At 32.6% G+C, this 24,572-nt stretch overlaps 1 protein-coding gene across 1 annotated transcript in view; it reads left to right on the plus strand.

Moving 5' to 3' along the window:
• The first annotated feature begins 464 nt into the window (after positions 1–464).
• The window catches only part of LOC127721558 (uncharacterized), a 41,999-nt gene continuing 17,891 nt past the window's right edge, over positions 465–24,572 (plus strand). The window contains exon 1 of the mRNA XM_052228320.1: positions 465–726. Coding sequence (XP_052084280.1) covers positions 669–726 — 58 coding nt within the window. The 5' untranslated portion in view covers positions 465–668. The remainder of the gene's footprint in view (positions 727–24,572) is intronic.

The raw sequence follows: 24,572 nt of genomic DNA on the forward strand, positions 1-24,572 counted from the left end.
CTCAAGTGCGTTCATTTAATAATGCGACGCTTCCTAGAAGACACTAAGTGTATTTCTAACAATTAAGTTTCTCTCAAAGGTCATGTGGTTTCAAATTATCTGGAATATTTCTGCAATCCGTCAAATCCAATAAAAATGCTCATACATTAATTTCCTAATGAACGACATATTTTCCGCGCTATGTAATAAAGAATTGATTTATGCTAGTCATAGATTTCTTCACAGTTACGAAATTAAAGTTAAAAAAGGGAGGATTTGCAATTCGATAACATCCTACATAAAATTCAAGTAGCGATTTACCTATGCTGTAAAAATCACGTCAAACTACGTTTCCTCCGAGATTAAACAAAGACGACCAATGAAAATTGGTTTTACATCAGCAGCAATGCCAATCAGATTGGAAGTCACTCCTTTTATTACGCTTAAATGTAACCAATTAAATAAAGTACAATAATTTTATTAAATCATTAGTGAGAGATAAAGGTGTATTATAGTACTAGAAGCAGCGGGGGCGACATTTTACTGAATAAATTTGCTTAAAATTATCGTTTTTCGAACACAGTACATTATGCATTTGAAAATATACAACTGAAGTCAACAAAATTTAAGAAAACTTATTTTTACTGGACATTTACATTCTACAGAACTGTGATTTTTTTACTCTAACAATGGGAAGATATATTTTGCAAGTTGTCATCTTAATAAGTTGTACATTAGGATTTACAGGTAAGCTTTTAGTAATTTAATTGGATTTACAGGTAAGTTTTAAAATATTTTGTATATATTAATTTTTGTGAGGGGAAGAAGGGTTTTCTTCGGGTTGAAGAACAGCAATACAAGCGTTTTCCTTTGTATTTTGTGTTTTCATGTGCGCATATTGACGTCATGACATGAATTCTATTTCCCATTTCTATTCCATGAGAGTCAACGAAATAGACTATTTCTGATTAAAAAAAAAAGATGATTAGTAAATATCAAATGTGAAACGGCTTTTCTGACTTTTAAATTATTGCTATTTTGGAGTAAAGGTATACATTTTAACTAAATTTAAAAATTATGTGCGAATGTCTACATACATTTTTAAAATCAAATTCAATCCTATTTGCGACATTCTTAAATTAATTTTCGGTTACTTTCAATAATTAGGCTGAGTGTATCCTTGATTTTTTGAATCAATGTACGACTACAACTTATTAACCCTTGATTGAGCAGAGTTGGACACATTGGTTTAAATGATTATAACGTGCAATATTCTTCAACTGTGTAATGCGTCATTATTCTTGCATGTGATTTTTTTGTCTGATTAATGGTATAATTACATACACCAAATTTTTAATTCTGTCTGGATAAACAAAATACGACATTGATATAGAGAAATCTCAATTGATTAAGGTCAGAAATATTTCCAGGCAAATACGAAAAAACAAGGTATGTATCGCTTGGTAGTTTTATTTTCTTAAAATGCAATTGAAATATAAGTTGTACATGTACATGTAGCCCTGAAAACGACTAATGCATTCACCATGCTGAAGATAATAACTAGGCACAATTCGCTGTTTCCGATCCTGATGTATTCTGGGAAATGTTTTAAAAAGCATACACCAAAAACGTTGTGTTGTCCAAATAATGGAATTTCACCAAAAATTACCCATAATCCTTTTTATTCTCGGAAATGGCGAATTAATAACGCGTTATAAACATAAGGTTGGAACCAGCTAGAATATCGGAGGGTCTGGATGGGGTTTATAGAATATAGAATGCTGGGCAAAAAGTGAAGAATAAAATGCAAAAAAAATAAGGAACAGAGAAAATAGAAAATAATGGGATGTTAAAATATAAAGAATAGAGAATAATTGGCATCAGATATAAAGAATAGAGAAAAATTACCTAAAAGAATTAAAGAATACAGAAATGATGGACCCGCCATCAAGACTCTCATATCGAGTTTTATTTGTATGTACAACAATTGTACGCCAACATTTTTGAACTTTTGTTAAAATGTTAAACATAAATAAATTTATCATTTGAGTACAAAAAAAAATGAAGAAATTTTTTTAAAACCAATTTGCATATGAACCTCCGTCTAAGTTGACATGATTTGAAATGAAGTTTAGATTTGACAACACGCTTCGAGTTATCTGTTCTATAAAATGGTAATACAGTACTGCGTACTTTTTGAATTGTGTTAAAGGTTGGTATTACTGGTGGCTGTGCTACACGCGGAGCAGAATGTCCGAACATTAAAAATGTAAAATCAGTATAGCATTTCCACGAAGAGTAAAAGAAAATCCTTTTTTGATAAAAAAAAACTACGTAAAAAATCATGAGAAAGACATTTAATTTTAAGTGACTTTATTTCGAATTCCATCTTATTTGCACTTTCATTAAATACATACTCAAAAGTGGCTTACCAAATAAAGAAAAATGGACTAAAAGAATAAAGAATAGAGAAAAGCGGGCAAAAATTAAAGAAAATAGATAATAAGGGTAAGGCTTAAATGTATAGAATAAAGTATAATAGGCAAACAAATAACAACTAAAGAAAAACGACTGGAAAAATAAAGAATACAGAATGATACATCAAGATTCTAAGTTATTAGGTACATGTACGTGTTCAAATGAGTGTTATTTCACGTAGAACACACCAAAGCAATTACAGAAGTGTTCGAACAAATGAATACGACCGCAATATATCTATTCATGAATTTTCAACCGTATAATTATTCTGTTTGTATTCGGGTTTTTTGGATATCCTTAAGCATTTTGATCATGCAGTATTTACTTAAGGTTATAAGTATCATAGATATTATTATCATGCCTAGTTATTGTCCGACCATTATTTCTTTGATATGGTCTTCTTATTAAGGTTATTTTCTTCAATTACAAACAATACGGAATCCGAATCTTGTAATTAAAGGCTTAGAAATTAGATACAACAATAAGCAATAACGCTTCCTATTTCAAGTCTGGATCTTTTGAAAGTTTTATTTCTACGTTTCCGATTATGAAGCATCGAAGCTTTAGTAAAATCGGTTCGGCATTGAAACATGCTATAACATGTCTCTAAGGAGTAAGAATTCGAATCATCTGACAGAATAATTGAGAATATCAATAAAAACAAAAGAAAAAAATCATATTTCCTGACAAATCAATCCACAACTGCATATAATGCTACAGAATAAATTGCCTTGTTTTAAAATAAAAATATATTTTGAGATACGGTAAGTCGACCATTTTACGTCATCCGGTTTCTATTTAGATTTTACTGCCTCGGTGGTTTCGTACTCGGTTCGAAGTTGATGATTCGACACCCGGTCGACTTAAAAATTGGCTTTTGCTTTTTGGCAGCTATATACAGAATTTTAGGGCCAATATTTACCCTTAGTGTACCCAAATCTTTATTTGCACATACTATCTACAAAACAGGAGAAGCGTTCTTTTCTTCCTACTTTTTCTAAATCTTTTGAAACTATTGTTTTAATTTCCAACAATGTACATGTACGTATATTGTACATAATACACACAGCTGTTATTACCCTCATTGAAAAAGCTATTAGGAAGACCCAAAATTCCGAGAAGAACCAATTGTGGTAGTCCTGCATTTAAATTGAAGATGTGACTGTTTTCTTTTGCAGTGCAGGAAAAATCAACTACAATTAGGTCAGATTTCATATAAAACATAATCGTGCAATATTCAACAGAAGACTATTATATCTTGCAAGATAATGAAAAGATATCATATATTATGTGTTCATCATTACAAAAACAGGTTCAAAACTCATGCTCCTGTATAATAAAGTTGTTATGGGACTTGTATTTGCGTTATAAACTATCATTTTAAGTCTACTAAATTATACATGGCCTTCTCTTGGTATTTATATGCTACTATTATATAATATGGGTTTTTTCTGGGTTGTTCTTGTTTCTTGTTGTTTTGATGTTTGTATGTTTGGTTGTTTTTGATTTTGTTTTTTGTTGTTTTTTTGTTTTGTTTTGATTTGTTTTGTTTTGTTTTTGTTTTTTAATATGTTTATTTGTCTGTTATTTTTTTTTTTGGGGGGGGGAGGTCGGTAATTTATAATTGCAGTTGTTTTATATAACTATACAGTTTCAAAATAATGGGTCAACAAATTTAAGAATAATAGAGGATAATGGGCAACAAAAAAATAAGAATAGACAATTGGCTGAAGAAATTAAACAATATCGACCCGTCCCCTTCCAGATCTAGACCCTTATAAAGCTTTGGACTTGACGGTGGAAACTCTTCAAATACAATACTGGTATAATTCCTTAAATAACGTAACACGTAAGGACCAAAGAGGATCATGAAAAGAATAGCCGATTTCATCTAAGGTATAAATTTTCATAGGAAGTTAAAACTTAAGTTTCTTAGTACTTTTTTAATTCATTAACTGAGAATTTCATGATTGATGCTTTAATGTAAATCCATTCTCACTCCTTCGAAGTTCGAGATGAGGAAAATATCATTTCTGCTGAAAAGATGCACGTTTGTTTTTTGTAGGTGCATTCAAATGTTGTTTTCTCGGAATTTAAGTTATTAAAGCTTTAAAAGGATACGGATTTTACAATAAATAACTGATGCCATTTATTTTCTTTGTATGCACATCAATTTTATTGTCACAACAACCACACTGACTGAGATCATTTATGAAATAAATTTCCTTGAGGTTGATTTGAAGTGGAACTGTTCGTATTGTGCTAAAATGGTTGTAAAATGTTAAAAAACGAATCGTCTCAATCACATATCGTCTATCACGTGACGCTTCTAGCTAGAGATTATTTATTTCCGTTCGATATGCCTTTGTTACGGGCGTCTTTATGATAGAATATATGACAATTTTCAATTAAAAGATGTCTTGAAATACTGATAATAAAATCTCTAACAGCTTTATTATTACTATTACACGAATTTGTCATTAGGCCACGCCAAACAATATTTCGTCTTTTTTTATTACAAGTTACAACCATTTTAATTGATATTAATTATGAAGAATCGAATCTGTTAGTCATGCAACACAGTCATTGTTCGATGAACCTCAGCTTCAACAGAAACCCATTGCTAAAACTGTAATAACCGAACTCCAAAGTAAATTAAAAAAGGAAACTCCATAGAAACTGAAAAAACCAAACGCTTGACTATATCAACCAACGGAACAACTAGAAAACAACTGTAAGATTCTTGACTTGGTACATGCATTTTCGGAAGAAAATGGTGAGTAAGACAAAGCTAGCTAAACCTACCACTTGTATGTCAGTTAACTATAGTTCCGTTTGCAAGAGAGTGCAACCTTTTACGTAATATAAATAAAGTGGAGGAGACCAGAATGTACAGTGGAATTTCATTTAGAACCTTATCACTTGAATCCAGGTTTCATTAGGGAAATATTTCTAATGTATTTTTGGTAAAAGAAATTATAAAAACGTATCCCTTGATCTAGCAAGTGTTTGTGTATAGGACACCATATGACCCGCTCGCACTATCACATTTCTGTGTTTAGTAAACAGGGAAATCTGGGTCAAAACTCTTATTTGTCATATTAAACTTCATAATGTACATGCGTACTAAATTGCATGTTTATGTGAGCACAAACTACCTTAAACAACCAAAACCTAAACCTACCTTAAACCAAAACTTTAATTTGGAACGGGACTGACGGACGGACGCTAAAAATGCCCCTCTCCTATCGTAGGCGGAGCATAATAAAAATGGCGGTATCAACTTGGGCTGTCAAAGAATATTACTTTCATGCAAAAAAAAAATATATAACTTTTTCAGCTTGAGACTGTTAAACTGAGTGTTGCATGTCTTTTAAAGAATCAACAGAACATACTATCCATATTTAGAAATAACATAAACTTCACCTTATTTGGATACATTATGGTCCTTAACCTACATCTGAGCTTGCGCACTTGCATAATAATGGACTTCTAACATCAGTCAATACACTCTGCCATATGTTCGCTCAAAATAACAATTTGTCATGAAAATAATGTAAAAGTTTGACACGGCTAGATAAACGAATGGCGGTTATTTTGAGAAGTGCACGAACGGAATGTTTTATTCAACACTTAAAAGTTGAAGGGTTAATCTGTATGAACACAACTGTTGTAGAATTCTTGGCTTCGAAATACTTGTTAATCTATCAAGTGACAAATATGGTATGAATATCGCTGTTTATTTTGTTAACCCTAATGTATCCTAGGGTATCTCAAGGTATAGACATTGGACCAAGCTTCCGCGCGTTAAGGGTGTTAGTTTGCCTGTGCTACATGTAGATGTATAAATTTACGCAACAACCTCCTTCCATCGCTTAAATTCAATGCCGCGTGATGGAAAAGAACCACGCTCTCTACACGTTAAAGTACAATTGCAACCATTCTTTGAAGGTCTGTAGATGGCCTGTTGCAATGGAAAATCTCTGACCATATAACAGACTCATGCCATGTGTCTTCAATTAGCAGTCAAATTGTCCGGTTTACAATATCGGACGACCCTTTTTGAATACCGGAACTATTAGAATGATTGATAATTTGTTCTTGTTCTAAATATGCATAAACTATTGGCCACTGGACGTTAAATAAACAGCAGCCAAACAATTATACTTTAAACGTTTTTAAAAAAATCAATAAATTGAAATTGGTAATTGTTTTAATCAGTTTAAACCAGAAACAAATATGCTATAAAGATCATCAACTCAATACATTTTGTCGATTTCCTAGTTTTTAATAAAAATTGCAAATTGATTATCTATTCCTTATATTATTTTTTCCTTGAAAAATTTTAATTTTGAATAATTCATATAAAATTATTTGAGAAAAAAATATATTTTTTTAAAAAGATGATTGAATAAAAGTAACAATTATACATGCAAAATGTCATTTATCTTTATTAGTCTGTCGTAACCAATTTTCCTGTCCCACCTACAACAGTAGGAGGCATCATGTATTCCGGGTTGTGCTTCCGCTTTTTCGTCCGCTCGTCCGGCCATGTTCATTATGATGTGAATGAAATATACACACATATATATATGACAAAATAGGTTGTTGACACATATTACACTCAGTCTGTTTATTTAACATTAAAATCTAAAAACGCGAGTGGGCATGATATCTTATGCAATATACGTAGCAATCCTATATGTATTAGTGGGGCCTCGGTGGCCGAGTGGTCTAAGTAGTTACTACTGTAATCACTAGCCAGTCAACACTGAGGTTGTGAGATCGAACCCCGCTCGTGTGGATGCACTCGACCCCAATCTTAATTGACTACGATTGTCAGTTTTCCTATCGAAGGTTGGTGGTTTTCTCCGGGCACTCCGGCTTCCTCCACCAATAAAAACTGGTCGCCACGAAATAGCCCAAAAGCGGTGCTTAAAAGTGGCGATAAAACACCAAAAATCAACCAATCAATTATATGTATTAGTCTCCGAATACACCCACACATAAATTAAAGAAAGAGGTTACTAAAGGGGTATCAAAAACAATAAAACCATGACAAAAAAACACATAACGACGAAAAGAAACACGAACCCCACAAACCGGGGGTGTTTTCTGGTGCTTCGAAAGGGTGAGCGGATCCTGTTCAACATGTGGCACCTGTCGTGTTGCTTATGTAAGTCTTATTTGATAGGTTACGTTCGAGGAAAAGAGGACGGGATTTTATGGTTACGATAAGTAAATTAGATTATCGGTTTCCCTCCCCATTGATATCGTAAAATATCAGCCGCGAGCCACAATGTGAACCTTTTTGGCGAGTGAGCGCAGCGAAAGAGCTTAGAAGGTTCACATTGTGTCGAGCGGGCTGATATTTTACGATATCTATACGTAGAAAACCCGATTATCTGTTTATCGTTCTATTACTGGTTTTTTCCCCTCCCTTTGACAGTTTTACGCTTGACGAAAGCAAGCTTGATAACGTCTCATCACACATTGTGATGTCGATGATAACTTCTCCTCAGACATTGTGACGTTGCTGATAATGCCTGCTCTCGTCTCAAAGCCGTGATACGAGAATTACGAAGTGAGTGAGCAGGGTGATATAGGCGTAGGAAAGGACGATAATAGATACAGATATTCCACAACGGTCAAACAACTCGTGATGTCAACCTTTCCACTTCGAGCTCTTGGTTTAATAGATTCCTTCTGAGCAGCAATCCTCCGTCACGGAAATCAAAGTAGTAAATAAACGCATCTTAGATACCAGGATTGAAATTTTGTAAGCCAGATGCGCGTTTCGCCTACAAAAGACTCGTGACGCTCGAATCAAATATAAACGCTGGAATATCGTATCAACTGGGAGATAGATAGTTCGTATGCTGCCGCTGCTGGATGTTGCTACACAGAAATGAAAAGTGCACAATTGGGAAGCTGAAATCCTCTCTCTTTTGTCGTATAGATTTGTTATCAACGGACCCTCATTGTCAATTTCTAGATGATAGTCAAGATATGGGTCTGGGTCAACTGTATCTGTTGTATCTTTGATTTCAAGTTCGATGGGATAGATGCGTTCAACATACATGTAGTCACCAAACTTGGAATTATTTAGTGAAAGGACATCAACTATATAGCGGAAAGTGAAGTTAAGGATGTTCGCTCCTCTTGTTTTGAATTTTTGACAGATATTCGGAATCCTCTGGTTTTATCCATGTACTGCCATTAAAAACTTTTCCCCGCTAACCCCTACTTTTCTTTTCATAAATTTATTACATATAGTTTAAAAAGCCATATTTGAAAATGCTATAAAATCCGTGTTATTTTTTCATAATTTTTTAAAGAAAAAGGGTGCCAATGTTAAATGTATGAAACGTCTAGAGAGAATTATTTCCCGCCAAATTTTCAATGGCTTATATCTCGAAAACAAACACACTGACCCTTCATTTTTTTCTGCTTTTTTAGCTCCTTTATTTATATACTATCAATTTATAACAATCGTTAAAAAAGCTTGTTATTTTGAAACAGAGTAGCGAACATCCTTAAAGTATAATGCTAGCTTCTTTTCATTCTTCCTAATAAGCTTCTGTATGAAATTATCCTCATATGTATAAAGGAACAAGTCGTTGGAACAAACATTAGTCTACAAAACACTACATAAACAACTAAGGACTAGCTGAGTAATATGAACCCAACCAAAAACAAATGATATCGGATGATCCGGAAGGGTAAGCAGATCCTGCTCCACATAAGGTACCCGTCGTGTTACTTCTATTAAAATCGTTGATAAGTTATAACAAGAAGTAAGACATAACGCATGAACTGGAAAATAATTTATTGTTAATTACTTCTTGGCCTTAGTTGGCAATTAATATTGGCCTCTGAATGATAAGCAAACAACAACCAATCAATTGACATTCTTACTTCATACTTCAATTAAGATTTCAAAATTATCGTTTTCCTTCCTGGTTCAATTACAATGGCAACTTAGCTATGATGACGATAACTGTACCCTTAGAGTTCACAACGAACACTGCTATTTACAAAAATTTCACCATTCAAGAGAAACAAGTATCAACCAAAAAAGAATAAAATTGTCGGTTTTATGACAGTATTTCCATTCCTTTCAAACATTGATTGTAGGATGTCCCGTGTAGACAGTGGAAGCTACACAGTCATTTCTAACAAAGAAACGGTTGGAAGTTTTTTATTTTATTTATTTTTATTCAAAGCTTTCTACTGATATGGATCATTTATTCAAAACATTCTACTGATTTTAATCATTAGTGGCGCAATAAAGGAATGATTTAATGGTATACGTCTTTGTGTAAATTTTCATGTGATTATATCTTAAAATGTATTGTCCACAATAACGGACCCATTTACCTTGACATTTGGTAGTAAATGGTTATTCACGGAAAAAAATATCATCCTACTGTTTTGCTAACAAATCGACCGAGTTAAGAAGTAAAACATGATCTATAGTAAGATTTATATTTTGTGTGCATAATGCCATGTCTAGGGACACATAAATAAACTAAAGTGCTTCGAGTCAATCCCGTCAAAATGTCACTAGTTTTATTTAATAAACAAATTAAGAAAATGTCAAAGGGAAGATAAAAAAAAAATCTAAAAATTCAAGGGCACAGTACCATGGTAAAAAATTAATAACTTATAAATACTTTAGTAATAAAGTAGACGAGGGAAATGAACAATCAACAAACACTACCTACAATGTATACAGCTAATTACTGTTGAACCCCAACATTACTCGATGTAGGTAAACCGTTCTTGCTCCACTAGTGACACCAGCTAAGGAAAACAATTTTAAGATGAAATGATCTCGTATGGAACCTCTTACAGTCTGGGAAAATTTTTATTTCTTTCATTGAATTGTTTACAATAACGCATAAGTTATCTATAAGTATAGAAAGTTCTTCCATTGAAATCATGTCGCTATGGGACCATAGAACACACAATACTATCAGCTTTAATAGTGTAAGACGCAATCCTTGGAGCGCCCGTTACGGTCTCAGTTGAAAACAATTACACGCCAAATAGAATAAGCTCATAAAATGAGAATTGTCCTTATGTAGAGACTTTGTTTTGTGTCAACACGAAACAGTTAATTTTGTTTTAGTTTCGGATGCAAAAATTACAAGTCAAACTTCAAAATCACTGGAGAGTCATTATCGTGTACTGTCTTACAGTTTATCCATTAATAGCAATGTCTCTCCGGTGATTTTCGATTTTGACTTACAATTTTTAAATTTAAAATTTTAAGCAAATGGTGATGCAAAATAAAAGTTTTAAAAATGTTTAAGATACCTAAGGTATAATCAAAACTCATTAATCAATGAAGACCGACAAAATCATTGCAAAACAACGAAAAACGACGAAAAACAACGAAAAACGACGAAAAAAATAAACAACAGTCTTTATACACTACATAGAAAACTAAAGACTGAGAAACACGAACCCCATCAAAAACTGGGGGCGATCTCAGAGGCTCAATTTCATTCGGAGATATCATGATTGTAAACAAAAGCATGATTGTGGTTATAACACATGCTTACTGTAAACCAACTAATTTTTGCAAACTATAACTTACAACAATCCGACGAAAAAGACGAAATTGCTTTGCACTTAAATTGGTGGTCGAACAAGCCAAACGATTTTTGAAATCTATTTTATATTTTTTTTTATTTTAACTTATACATTCGACGGAAGTTGTGTAAATGTATGGAACGCTTATCTTTGAAAAGGGAAATACTGTTAACCAAATTATTAAGATTCGTGTTATATATTTACTCGCGAAAGTCGAGAAAATAAATCGCTATCGAAAATTAGTTGGTTTACTTATAGAGGTAAAAGGTTACACCTCATGTTAGGTTTACTACTTTTGAAATTCATTAATTTTGAAAGTGTTATTAGCATCGTGAAGTTGGGGAATCTCAGATTGAATTGTCCTCGTGAGTATGCTCAGCAAGTAGTCAGTGCTTTCAACACTCACATGATTTAGAACATACCTTTTTTTATCATTCGTTGATAAATTTTGAAAATAGTAAGAAACAAAGATTTCTACTCCCTCGGCAAAGATTACCCTAAATGAATTTGGCTTCTCATTTTATGGACATTTGGTTACATAGCTCCTAAATTATTTATAAACCATTGGCTTTCAAAGTTTTGGGCTCATGCATTCCTAATGAAGGTAAGTACATAAAAGCGCTTCGCATGCACAAAACTTATAAAAGTCTTATTTTCAATTTTAGGGAGAGGGTCTTTTATTTTGAAATTTCAAGAGAGTATGATAAGAAGGTTGCTTATTTTTAGTCAAGCGTCCTATATTTTCATGGTAAATTAAGGATGTACTGTTACTGTTCATCATGTACACCTCTGAGGAGCCAAACATTTCTAGAATTACTCTTTTTTTCTGAACCTGATTTTTGGGTTTATATGACTGTAGGCGTCTTCTGCTATGCATGATTAATCGCCTATAAGATTATGTACATGTTACTAATATTCATAGGTATTTTAAAGGGGTTTTACGTAAAACAAAAGCGAAGAACATTTGTCAGTCAATTACCGGTTACACCTCAATCTTATCTTATTTTAATTTTATAATAAAATATTGATGATATCTTTAAACGTATTGCATGCTAGTTTTATCGTTAAAATGTATAGAAAAATGTAGTCTGAAAAATAACTCGTTATATTGTGTTATGTTTGTGTATTAATTTCATTTCTGATTGCAATGTGTGGGCAAGGAATAGGCAATACGGGTTTCGTGTATATCTTTGTATATTCAAACTTTTCCTTCTTGGCTTCTCCTTTGACATTTAAATCTACTCCAAAGTAATGCTGCTGGTATGTAGAACGTAATGACGTCAAATCAGCAGATTATGTACTCTGATCTTGCTTTGATTTTCTGCCGCATTTTAAAGTATCGTATTGTTTATCATTAGTGGGTAACTGTGTTTTTGTGGTCTATATTGCAGGTTATATAGAGTCAAATATGTTTTAATGGTGTTCGCTGCTCTGTTTCAAAATAACGAGCTTTTTACAAGACTGCTTTAAATTGATATTGCATAGAATACGAAGATAAAAAGGCAGAAATAAATGAAAGGTGCGTGTCCTTGTTTTTGAAACATAAACCTTTGTAATTTGGCGGGAAATGATTCTCTCTAGATTTACCATACATTTAACATTGGCACCTTTTTTCTTTCAAAAAGTATGAAAAAATAACAAAGATTTTATAAGATTTTCAAAAATAGGTTTTAAGCTATATGTAATAAATTGTGAAAAGAAAAGTAGGGTTAAGCAGGCAAAAGTTTTGATGACACCACATGGATAAAACAAGAGGATTCCGAATATCTTACAAAAAGTTAAAAAATAGACTACTTTATAGTACGTTCTGTCATTATCGTTTCGTTTTTTCTTTGATCGAGATCGTTAGGGTAAGGATGCTTTCCAAAAAACTAATTTAACCCCGCAACATGTTCATATGCCTTTTCTAAATCAGTAGTTCATATCTTGTTGAATTATGCAATGCGAACACCATAAACATTGATGTTGAACACAGGTGTTCCGGAAGGGTAAGCAGTTTCTGCTCCACTAGTGACGTTACTAGATAATGTTTGTCTCTGTCCTTGAATAGGTCTACTTCTAGACAGTCGATCTCCACCAGACTTTAGCCATGTTTGTATTGTGCAAGAAGTTTGTTTGGCTGGTTTATTTTGACATTATGTAGGATCTGCTTACCTTTAAATAGCACATGAGAACACACCCGGTTTTAGGCGGGGTTCGTGTTGCTCAGCCTTTGGTGATCTTTGGTTTTTCTGTGTTGTGTTTTGTATACTGTTGTTTGTCTTTTGGTCGTTTTTCGTTTTTTTTCCATGGCGTTGTCAGTTTTTTTCGACTAATGAGTTTGGATGTTCCTTTGGTATCTGGCGTTGTATACCACATTGCCATTCAGTCAACTATCCACCAGAGACCAAAACGACGTCGGTGTTACATTGTAGGTACTATAGGTCGCCGTTCAGCCTTCACATATATACTTAATTTGTTTTCTATGATATAACATATGATTTGATATTAGGTTTGTGTTTGTTTAGGTTTTATTTTCTGTTTTTTATGTACATTGTGCATTTGATTGGAAAACATGTATATTAATTTTGAGACTATTATGAAACATTGTCAGAAATGAAGGATTTGTCAATCTTAATTTACTAATTGGTTTTCTTTAAAACAAAATTATGAAGCGGGCTTTTGTTTATTTTAATTTTACATTTTTTTTTCAAAAATGAAGCGGGATTTGAAACATCTTCATCAATACAATCATGGTAATACAATTAAACAGTTGTATTCCTTAAAACAAAAAAGTACCAGTCAATTTATTTAATGGTTGTATCTGTGTTAAACCGCATTTGTTTAGTAGGAATAGTTAACAATGTAGCGCGTGTCATCATCAGTGTAATTAATGGAAAATGACGGAATAGACATGAATAAAAATGTCAGAAATCGATCACAATGTAATTACCGTGTAACAAGCCTTAATTAACGTTAACAGTTTACCTGGCGTTGAGATTAACGTAGTCAATTTACAAAACGATGCCATCTTCATTCAGTCTATTGATTCTTATCGATATTTAAAACTGACATTTTTCAAAAGATCAACTCCGTTATTCAAAATGATAAAAATCAACATTTATGGTTGACTGGGTCGATTTTTATCAAACTAAAAATACAATTACAAATATTTCCTTTTAGCAGTCTTTTAATCATCGACATCTTGGAAGTCCGTGAATTGTTTCTGTTCTTAGTTTTCAGTTCTTTGAGCATATTTAAAGACATTGGTGAGCAGACGATACGACGAGTTTGACGTTTTTACTATTTATTACTTTCATGTTGTAAGAAGCCCCAAACTATTAAAAATCAATTGTCGTCAAATATATAAATTTATAATAGATTCACATTCAAAAAAGGATTCTGATTTTCAACAATGTGGTCGCCATGTGCTTCTGTAGTTCAGTCACACAAAATTAACGTCCTTTACGGCAAACGCCACTTTTGTTAGTTAAACTAAATGTACAACACATCCATCCAAAGGATCAAAAGTAGACCGCATGCTCCCTAACAATAGTGTAAAATTGACAATTTCTTTTGATTTTTAAATTTCTTTAGATTGTCTGTTGCCTCCTGTTGGATCCAGATTCAGAAAGGATCATTACGTCAGAACTAATGGTTCAGTAACCACCAATGAATTCGAGTCTCATAAAACTCCCTTATAACCAAATTCAACATAATGCTACAGCGCACCGTGATATCTGAATTTATTAAACCATTGTGGTGACGTCAGCCTATTCATTTACCGTGGATTCTTTTTCTAGAATCAACGCTTCCTAAATCTGCCGCTGAAATTGACTCACCAAATTATATTCAATTGTTTCCTTTGTGTGCCTAATTTCATTAAGTTTGAATTGGCTAATTTACTGATTTCTGTTCACTAATGGAATTAATTTAAAAACTTACCTTTAATTTTTGTAATTTTTATATGCCTTCACTGGGAATCGAACCCTTCCTTGAAATCTGTTATGTGTGACTGACATCAACACACCGACGAAACATCTCGGCTACCAATGGGTTACACTATAGATGTTTATTTTATATATTTAAATGAACATCTGATATACATCGGTTCATAGGACACACAGGGCTTGTACCTTTATATAGACCCAATAGGCAGTCGTATAGTATGAGTTGGTAGCCGCGAGGTTAGCATGGTTAAAATCAATGCGTTAAAGATCGGGATTTGTCGGTTTAGGTTCGAATCCCTGCATTCTCTCTGTTGTTCCAATTCTTAAGCTATCCTTGTTTTTTTCTAATTTTGCAAGTTATAGCGGATATTTTTGTAATAATAGCGAGTTTTACCGTTTTTTTATATATTATTATCGGCTATTTCACATGTTTGAAACAAAAATGATAACATTCTATTTGTCAATTATTGTTTTATAAATATAGTATGATTTCATCTGTTTTACTACGTAATTTTACAAAGGTTTGTTCGCAAATTCCTATGCGAGAAAATCGTGATGTGCCTAGAGTGTTAGAAAAGTTTCGATAACATACTTATTATATATACTTTATATATGCTTTTTGGGCGGGTTGTTGTCTCTTTGACACGTTCCCCATTTCCATTTTCAATTTTATTAGAAATAATTTCGAATATGTCTTATTTTGTATAAACAGATAATATTCATATGCCTGGTAATATAAAGATCTTTAAAGGTAGAAGTGTTATATTTGTATTTTGTTAACCAATTAATTGTGATCTGAGATTTATCAATGCATCGTTGGACACGATAACATGGTTATTTAAACTCACTTACAATACCTTCTAATTAAGAAAAGGCTTTAATTTTGAAAAGAAATTAACACAATAGTTTAAGTTATAGATACAATGGATAAGCGTAGATTCATGAAAAACAAACCATTCGCCCTCCGGGCTCATGGTTTCTTTTTCAAGAATCCACGCTTATCCATTGTATCTATATAACAGAACAGGACACAAATTATATGCAATTGAATTTAATAACACGATACACTTTGATCTAGTTTAAGTAAATTATTAGTAACCAATTCAGAGAATACCTTTTATGTATATATTCTACTACTGAAAATAAAATTCGCAATTAAAACCATGATGATCATGATGGAATATTGTAATCTTATTTTCAAAATAAATTTTAGTATTTGACATGTTCCGAAATGGAATACCGATGGTCTCATTTTCCTTATTCTGCATGTGTATTGGTTGGTCCATTCATAGCTACGAAGACCTGTTACGAGGAAGCAAAAGTACAAGTGCACCTTTTACATATTGATTTCCTGTAAACTGTTTTTGTAATTAAACCATTAAATCGCATTGCACGAAATTCTGTGGTAGAATCTGTATTTCTAATGATATTTAGGACCCGATCTCTACGGTCAGAGAATGCGATTCGTATACAACAATCACGTATGCGCACTACAATAACATCAACAGAACAAATTTTTGTACTGCAATTTACGGGGAAAACTATTTGACAAAGCGGCCGAAAATCTCCCAAACAACCTGCTCTGCATTCTGCGGAATGAACAGAAGTTCTAAACTTCTAAGAATGTGAAAAATTATCTGATTAGACTTCCCTATCATGATATTATTTAATCTCTAAATTCGTAAAAAAAAAAACCAAGTTTTAAGCATTGTTTGATCTAGTTATGTAATTGCTTTACATCACACAGTCTCCGCAAAATGGTGTTTTGCAAATAAACAGTCTTACATATTAATTTCCAATCTGCCTCATAATTTGCAGATTGAACAAATAACTAGACCGGTTGTGTCCTGCTATCTCACAATCCAAGATGGCGGTATACCTATTCTGACATCGGACTCGGACTTCTCTTATACTGAGTTTTACTGTGCGTACTGTTGTACGTTTGTTTTTTCTACATTGGCTAGAGGTATAGGGGGAGGGTTGAGATCTCAAAAAACATGTTTAACCCCGCCGCATTTTGCGCCTGTCCCAAGTCAGGAGCCTCTGGCCTTTGTTAGTCTTATATCATTTTTAATTTTAGTTTCTTGTGTATAATTTGGAGTTTAGTATGACGTCCATTATCACTGAACTAGTATACATATTTGTTTAGGGGCCAGCAGAAGGACGACTCCGGGTGCTGGATTTTCTCGCTGCGTTGAAGACCCATTGGTGGCCTTCGGCTGTTGTCTGCTCTATGGTCGGGTTGTTGTCTCTTTGACACATTCCCCATTTCCATTCTCAATTTAAATCAATCTATTTTAAACGAAAGGAAGACGCAACGATAAAGATGTATAGTTCGTTGCATTTTCTACTTTATTTACATTTAAGGTAGATGGGGATTCTAAATTTAAATGGATAGAATTTACTAAATAATTTGACAAAATATTGTTTGCATGATGATATGATAAAAAGTATAGGTCAATGGGCTTTTTTCACGCTACAGGTTGTGCAAAATTGTCAGATTTTGTATATATTATGCATGGAAACTCAATTTTGTGATAAAAAGAAAACTTAAAGACAGATTTTTACGATAAAATATGAGAAGATAGCTCTTGTAATGTGCTTTCAGAAAAGAAAAAGAAACATTGGGGTCACGGGAATCGTTTACATTCTAGTAGCTGGTCGATTGGCTTAGGGCGTTTGACAGAGTGCAGGTTGTGTTGCCACGATGTCCCAGATGCAGGGGTTCAAATACCGTTGAGGGAAGAACAAAAACTTGCTAACGCAAATGTGCAGATCTAACATTATTGGGCTAAATTTCAGACGAAGTATATGTATGGTGTTAGCCCTGTAAAGCCACAGATGGAGAACGTCTGTCGTAAAGTTGACAAACATATTTAGACGTGTATATCTTACATCCTATACATTTCTAGGAATATTATTGGTTAAAAGCCACCGTGTGGAGACCCTGTATACTTAATATTGGATTTGTAGGCGTGGTTTATTTTAATACACGGTTAGAAGTGGTGTAAAGATGTTAACTCCTAACTACCCTACTGCCTGTCGATACATTTATTTTTGGCATTGCACAAGTCATGTCTTCTTTGACTGTCTATGACGTTAAAATACTAAATCCCTGGGATGTGTTTTAGTTGATTTTAGTCTCTGATGCATGATTTTTTTTTATTGTTAATTGTTTTTGGCTTTTAACTAGCTGTCAGTAACTGCGAGTACTCTCAAATCGTACTTTCTTGTTTATTTGACCTGTTGATACTAATTGTAATGCTTTTTTGTTATTTAATGTTATTCAGAGTTATATCTGTTCTACAAATGTATATACCAGCTTTGATAAGTGTTTGGTATTACTATAAATTTTCACTTCTTCGTTCTATGAACATCAAAAATATTTATTTTGTAAACCTAACAACAAAATTATTTTTATTTACCTGTGTTTAAAGTAATTGCAAATGGCTGATATTTTTGATCAATCATATTGTTTTTCTTAAATTGTTTAACATTTCACAGAGGTATAACATGTTACTTTTATTATTCTCCCCTTAGTTTATTCATTTAGTATCTACATTGTATCATAGATCAAATTTATTTGTTCAGTGTATGTTCACTGGTGTTAATATGTCTTTTGATTGAGTTAAGCCATTTCAATTGATATTTATAGTGTGTCTTTCTATGTTGTGATGTTACACTATTGTTTCGGATAAGTTTGGTTTAGTACCATTAAAACGTTTAAACCCGCTGCAATTGTTAGCACCTGTCTTAAGTCAGGAATCTTATGTTCAGTAGTTGTCGTTTGTTGATGTGGTTAACAATCCCCCCATAAAGTTACCATACAATGTATACATCCTTCAAGATTATTAAAAACGGAATCGAGAATTTTTAATATAAGAGCTGAGATATTAATGTTTCTTCTCTTTAGATTGACTTGAGATTAATATGTCGTAGATCCTTTTGACTTGGAAATATGAATTGATTACAAGGTGCGCTTATTGTTGTGAAGACAACAAGTGCAACTGTCAAGGACTAGAAAAGATCAGCTTTTAAGACAGTTTCTTTGTATAAGAATTCCCTAAAATACCAAGGGAAATCTTAACTAAAGATAAGTATACAAGCAAGGAATCTGATGTTCAGTAGTTGTCGTTTGTTGATGTGGTTCATAAGTGTTTTCTCGTTTCTCGTTTTTTATATAGATTAGACGGTTGGTTTTCCCGTTTGAATGGTTTTACACCAGCAATTTTTGGGGCCCTTCATAGCTTGCTGTTCGGTGTGAGCCAAGGCTCCGTGTTGAAGACCGTACTTTGACCTATAATGGTTTACTTTTATAAATTTTGACTTGGATGGAGAGTTGTCTCATTGGCACTCATACCACATCTTCTTATATCTATTATGTCCCTTTATAAAAACTACACGGAGTTGAGGAAAAATCTGAAACGTTTCACCCGGACAACAGACGAAGAAATTAATGATGAACGATTGAAATAAATGCAGAAAACACATTAAAGGCTAACAAGTTGTTATTGTTGGCATTGTTTTTTGTATAGACCTATGGAAGTAGGTTCCTTATATTGAAGACTTGAGCCCGTATGTATAAAGCTACTTAAGTTAAGATATCCAATCGTAATACTAATTTATCGTAGGACATGAAGAAAAAACCGTCCGTTCGGAACAAATCTTAACTTAAGTAGCTTTATGCATACGAGCATTGATCACTTTGATAGGCCAATAATCGAAATGCCAGATGTTCAGGTAGTCCTACTTCACTCTCAACCCATGTGGAATTTGCTGACCCAATGTATATCATATTAGGTCACTAGCACACTGTACGTGTTACTAATATTATATACTTTTGAGACTTGATCTTTTACAGCTTTGTGTATGTGGGTAGAAGCAAAAAAAAAATTAACGCTTATAGTTACATTTACTAGCACAGCTATTTTATGTGCCTGTACTTTCATCTGAATCTTTTAGAAACATGACACTATTACGAATCATAAGGATTCCAGAAGGTATTTTGTAAAATAAAACACGTGAATGATCTTGAGATCTTATTCCGAAATGCCCTATATTTTAGTTCAGAGGACATGTAACGTGGGAGTAAATAAAGTTTCTCTCGGATTTCTTCCAGGAATAGACGCTTATAGAACAGAAAATTGTCCGTTTCGTTTTATATACCCCCATATGTAGGTTTATTTTTGTATAATACACCGTGGCAAAAAATGCCATTGAAAATCTATTTTCTGATTTAAGATCAATATAACTAGAGTTTAGTATAATATTGCCGTCATTTTCTTCTTCAAAATGAAAGTATTTCTAATTGCATATTTGACTGACAGGTGTTTTTGATGGAATGTCTGGTTCATGTATAACATAAAACATGCGAATGAATTAGACTTATACCGAAATGCTCTATGTTTTAGTTCAGCGAAATGCAAATAAGGATTACATACTTTTTCTCTGGATTTATCGAATTTCTTACAAGAAAAGGCGGTTAACGGACAGAAAATTGTCCATTCACCAATATTTAAGTTTATATGTGTATAAAAATACCATTGCAAATTTACCTTCTAATTGTTGATCAATAGGACTAGAGTAAACTCGTGCCGTAGGTTCTTCTGATAAGATTGGACGTATCCTCAACAACACAAATAACGCACTACTTCCCGGTACAAAAAGTGACTCTGCCGTCTTAATCCTGTTGAATTTTGAACTATTTTCATTAGTTTGTTTAATATGATTATACATGCTTTTTTCTTGTCATTATGTTAATGTTGTTTTTGTCACAAATCGTATAAGTTGGTTTATATGGCAATAAAAGTTTGATTTGATTTGATTTGTTGAAATACGGAAGTAGATGTCTAGGTAGTATGTTACATGTAAGCAATGGTTGCTGTATCAATGACGTATTCCTTGCATATCCTCTTTATCATATCTATGGAAGAACGATAACGACACTAATCATTTTAGCGTACAGCTTACAGGTCTTCTAAGGGGTGAGGGTCTGGATGGGGTTTACAGAATTGAAAATGATGGGCAAAAAGTGCAGAATAAGTGGCAAAAAAAAGAATAGAGACAAAAAGGCAACATAAATAAAGATTAGAGAATAATCGACAAAATCAGAAAATATGTTAACAAAAAATAAAGAAATGACGGACCATCCAGCCCATACAACTCCCCAAATCCAGACCTTCAGATATACAAATCTTTCCAGGCAAAAATGATTGTATCTTATAAATAATGATAATTTACAATGCAAACATTGAAATATTGTTTGGAACCTTGCATCCTTGTTTTCACGGTTGAACGAGTTTGTTTTTTTTTGAGAGATGTGTGTGTAAGCTAAGATAATGATGATGAATAAGTAAGAGCCATATCGTTTAATAATTACGGACAATAAACTCGTGAAATCTGACCGTAAGAACGGGTTATTTAAATCAACATCTACCTTAATGGATTTTTTTTTATCAAATAATAGTTTACAAGGTGTTATACACCAATAATTTAATTTTGGATGTAACGCGTCTTTCGATTGGCTGACGTTGTTTTGTTTATCAGCTCATAGACATAATTTTGTCATGTGACCTTGACGTCATCAACGTTTTTTCATGATTTACTCCGGTTTAAAATGGAATTAAGAATTAAATTATAAGAAATGACTGTAAAATTACAGTCATTCCTTAACTAATATCCAAAATAAAGAAAACAAGGGTCCTTCTCTAAAGCAAGTTGCAAATTCTTTTCTTAAAGTCAGCATCAGACGACATTCTGATTTTGCCTTTTCTTATGAAAAAAACATGTTTGAATCTTAATTTTATTCCTTTTTGAGAAACAATGAGTCAAATTTGACATTTAATTGCGTAATCATACTTTTTAACTGCAAATGCAGAAACTGAAAGGAAAAAATGAAACGTGCTACTTAATTTTACATAGTTTTTAATTTCCTAAAATTCCGAGAATGTCAAATATACAGATGGGATGTATATTTAAATGTGGAATCAATAGTCAAATAACAAAGCAGTTGGTATTTCTTTATCAAAGAATGGAAAGCTTTTTGTAGTTTCATTTATGTGTAAAGGCGTTGACGTAAGCACTTTCTGTTTGTGAAGCGATGTGACGTTGCTCACTAAATATTTATACACGGACTACATTTTAACAGTCAAATAAAACTATAAAGATCATTCAATAATTATAATTATTATATATAATTATTAGATGATCATGAATTATATGAATTTCCCATTGTGATTAATTCCGATAATCTCACACGTGACTCGAAATAACTCAAATTTACTCCCAAGACTTTGACAATTATTTGTACCATACAAATATATTCATACACCAAAGAGTACAGCGAAATCGACAATACATAAAGTTAATCAATTTGATGTCTGGAACACAGAAAATAATTTTGATAATCTGTTTCTAAATAATAAAAAGTATTACAAATCGCCGTATTTGAATATAGAAAAATAAGACCACTTGTGACCGAACGCCATTTTACACTTTTATACATTCTGTAATAATTCACTCTCTATGTGTCTCGATTTGCCGAGCCATCAGATATTTAAATCCAGCTGACCTGACGACCTGAAATTTCTCTTCGGTTTACTAGAACTAATCTCCAATAATCCAGATCAAACGCTATAATATATAATTTACACGAATTAATAAGATTAGAGATTTGCATGATTGAACGAATTCTTAAAGGAATTCAAAGAAGCAAGTGCATATTAAGTGACAAAGATAGTTCATTGATACCAAACAAACCTTGCACCGTTCGGTGACCTATAGTTGATTCTGCGTCATTTGGTCTCTGGAGGTCAGTTGTCTAATTGGCACTCATACCACTTATTTTTATTTTAATCTTGTTTGAATTTTCAGTTGTGAATTATGGGGTTCTAATTATGTCGCATTTTCGATTGCATTTGAACACGTCAGGAAGGAGACAAGCAATTAAATGACAGTATGGGTATTCCAAACCCGATCGCTGAATATGTTGATATTGGGGATCACTTATTGTTGAATAATCACTTTCCCTTTGCATAATCTACATTACAAAATTATTTACATATTACCTATGCATGATGCGTAAACATAATTTTTATATCATATCCTCAGTCATTACATATTAACCATGAAATCACAAAACACAAAAAAAAAAAAACTGACGTAAATTTTATGATACTGCAAAGCACTCCGTTTCTTTCAGGAAAGGTTCAAGTTGTGTGTTTTCAATTTGAATTATGTTGTTGTTTTCGATTCGTAGAGGATATTCATATAAGTGTCAATGTTTGCAGTCAAAATAGGTGTATTTATAATCAATTTTCATTTTATCTGTCTTTTTAAAGACAAACCATTTTAATCCTTCCACTATTTAATTCTTATGTTTTTTATAAATCACTTTATTTGTACATACAAGCAATGCAATACACTCTTGACTAAAACCAATATCGAAATTGTTTCAACATTGCTGAATCTAATTCAACAGAAATGTTATTTAAACGTTATTTTAATGTTTCTCAAGTTTATAAACAAAAGACCACGATTGATTAATAACACGAATAAAAGAGGTTTTGTAAAGGCTTTATTGATTGGTTAAGAAATGGCAAACCTCAGTTTATTTACAGTCCTTTATAGACTAAACAAACATGGCCAGATTTGTAACAAATATTTATATCCAATAAAAAGGGCAGTAATGTTTACATTTCTCTTGAAGAAGGAACCGGAGATCTAATGTCAAATTCTAATTAGAAAACTGATAACTACTTTCATGTTAGTTAAACACTTTAAAAAATCAAATATAGTTTCATAATATTTTATCAATAATTTATCCAGTAATTAGAAAGTGTTAGTAGGATGTAATTATATTATTTGAATTATATTTCAAACAAATATTTATGGTCCAGTTTCTGACCGAGAAAAATGTTGACTTATGTTCCTACATATACTTGTATTATTTCTGTGCGTATATTGACCACCAAATGTATGTTTGGCGTTAGGTCGAAGCGGTTAGCATGGTTTTGTTGCTATGTCATTGAAATATAACTCAAATCTAATTTAAACATAGTGTCAACTTGTTAAATCTCTTGAAAGTATCTGTTTCTGAGGAAAATATTTGTAGAGACTTCCCGTAGAAAGTATTTTATTTGGGTTTTAACCGCGTTTTCCGACGGAAATCCGGTTATTGATTTAGGAAAGTACTACGGGTACGGCACCAGTTGTATCCGTGCAATAATGTATGATCCTTGATTGTTTGGAAAATAGCATGTTCAGTAATTTCCGTGTCATAAGTTGAGAACTGTTCTACCATCCTTTTCAAATTTTAATATGTTGTTACTGATAACAAATGGAGATCAAGTTCGATATTGACGATTTTCACTTTTGCCGTTCATGAGTTATGACCCTTCATTGGTTTAACAATGATACTAATAATTGTAATACAGATCCGGTTTACTGTCTTTTTGACAACTATTTGTTATGCTATTTTGTAGTTAAAAGCTTTTTTTTTGCTCTAAATATTTAAATAAAACCAATATAAAAATAGTGAGATGTGGTATGATTGCCAATGAAAAAACTATCCACCAAAGTTCAAAT

This window comes from Mytilus californianus, unplaced genomic scaffold (genome assembly GCF_021869535.1).
Source record: "Mytilus californianus isolate M0D057914Y unplaced genomic scaffold, xbMytCali1.0.p SCAF_12, whole genome shotgun sequence".
NCBI lineage: Eukaryota > Metazoa > Mollusca > Bivalvia > Mytilida > Mytilidae > Mytilus > Mytilus californianus.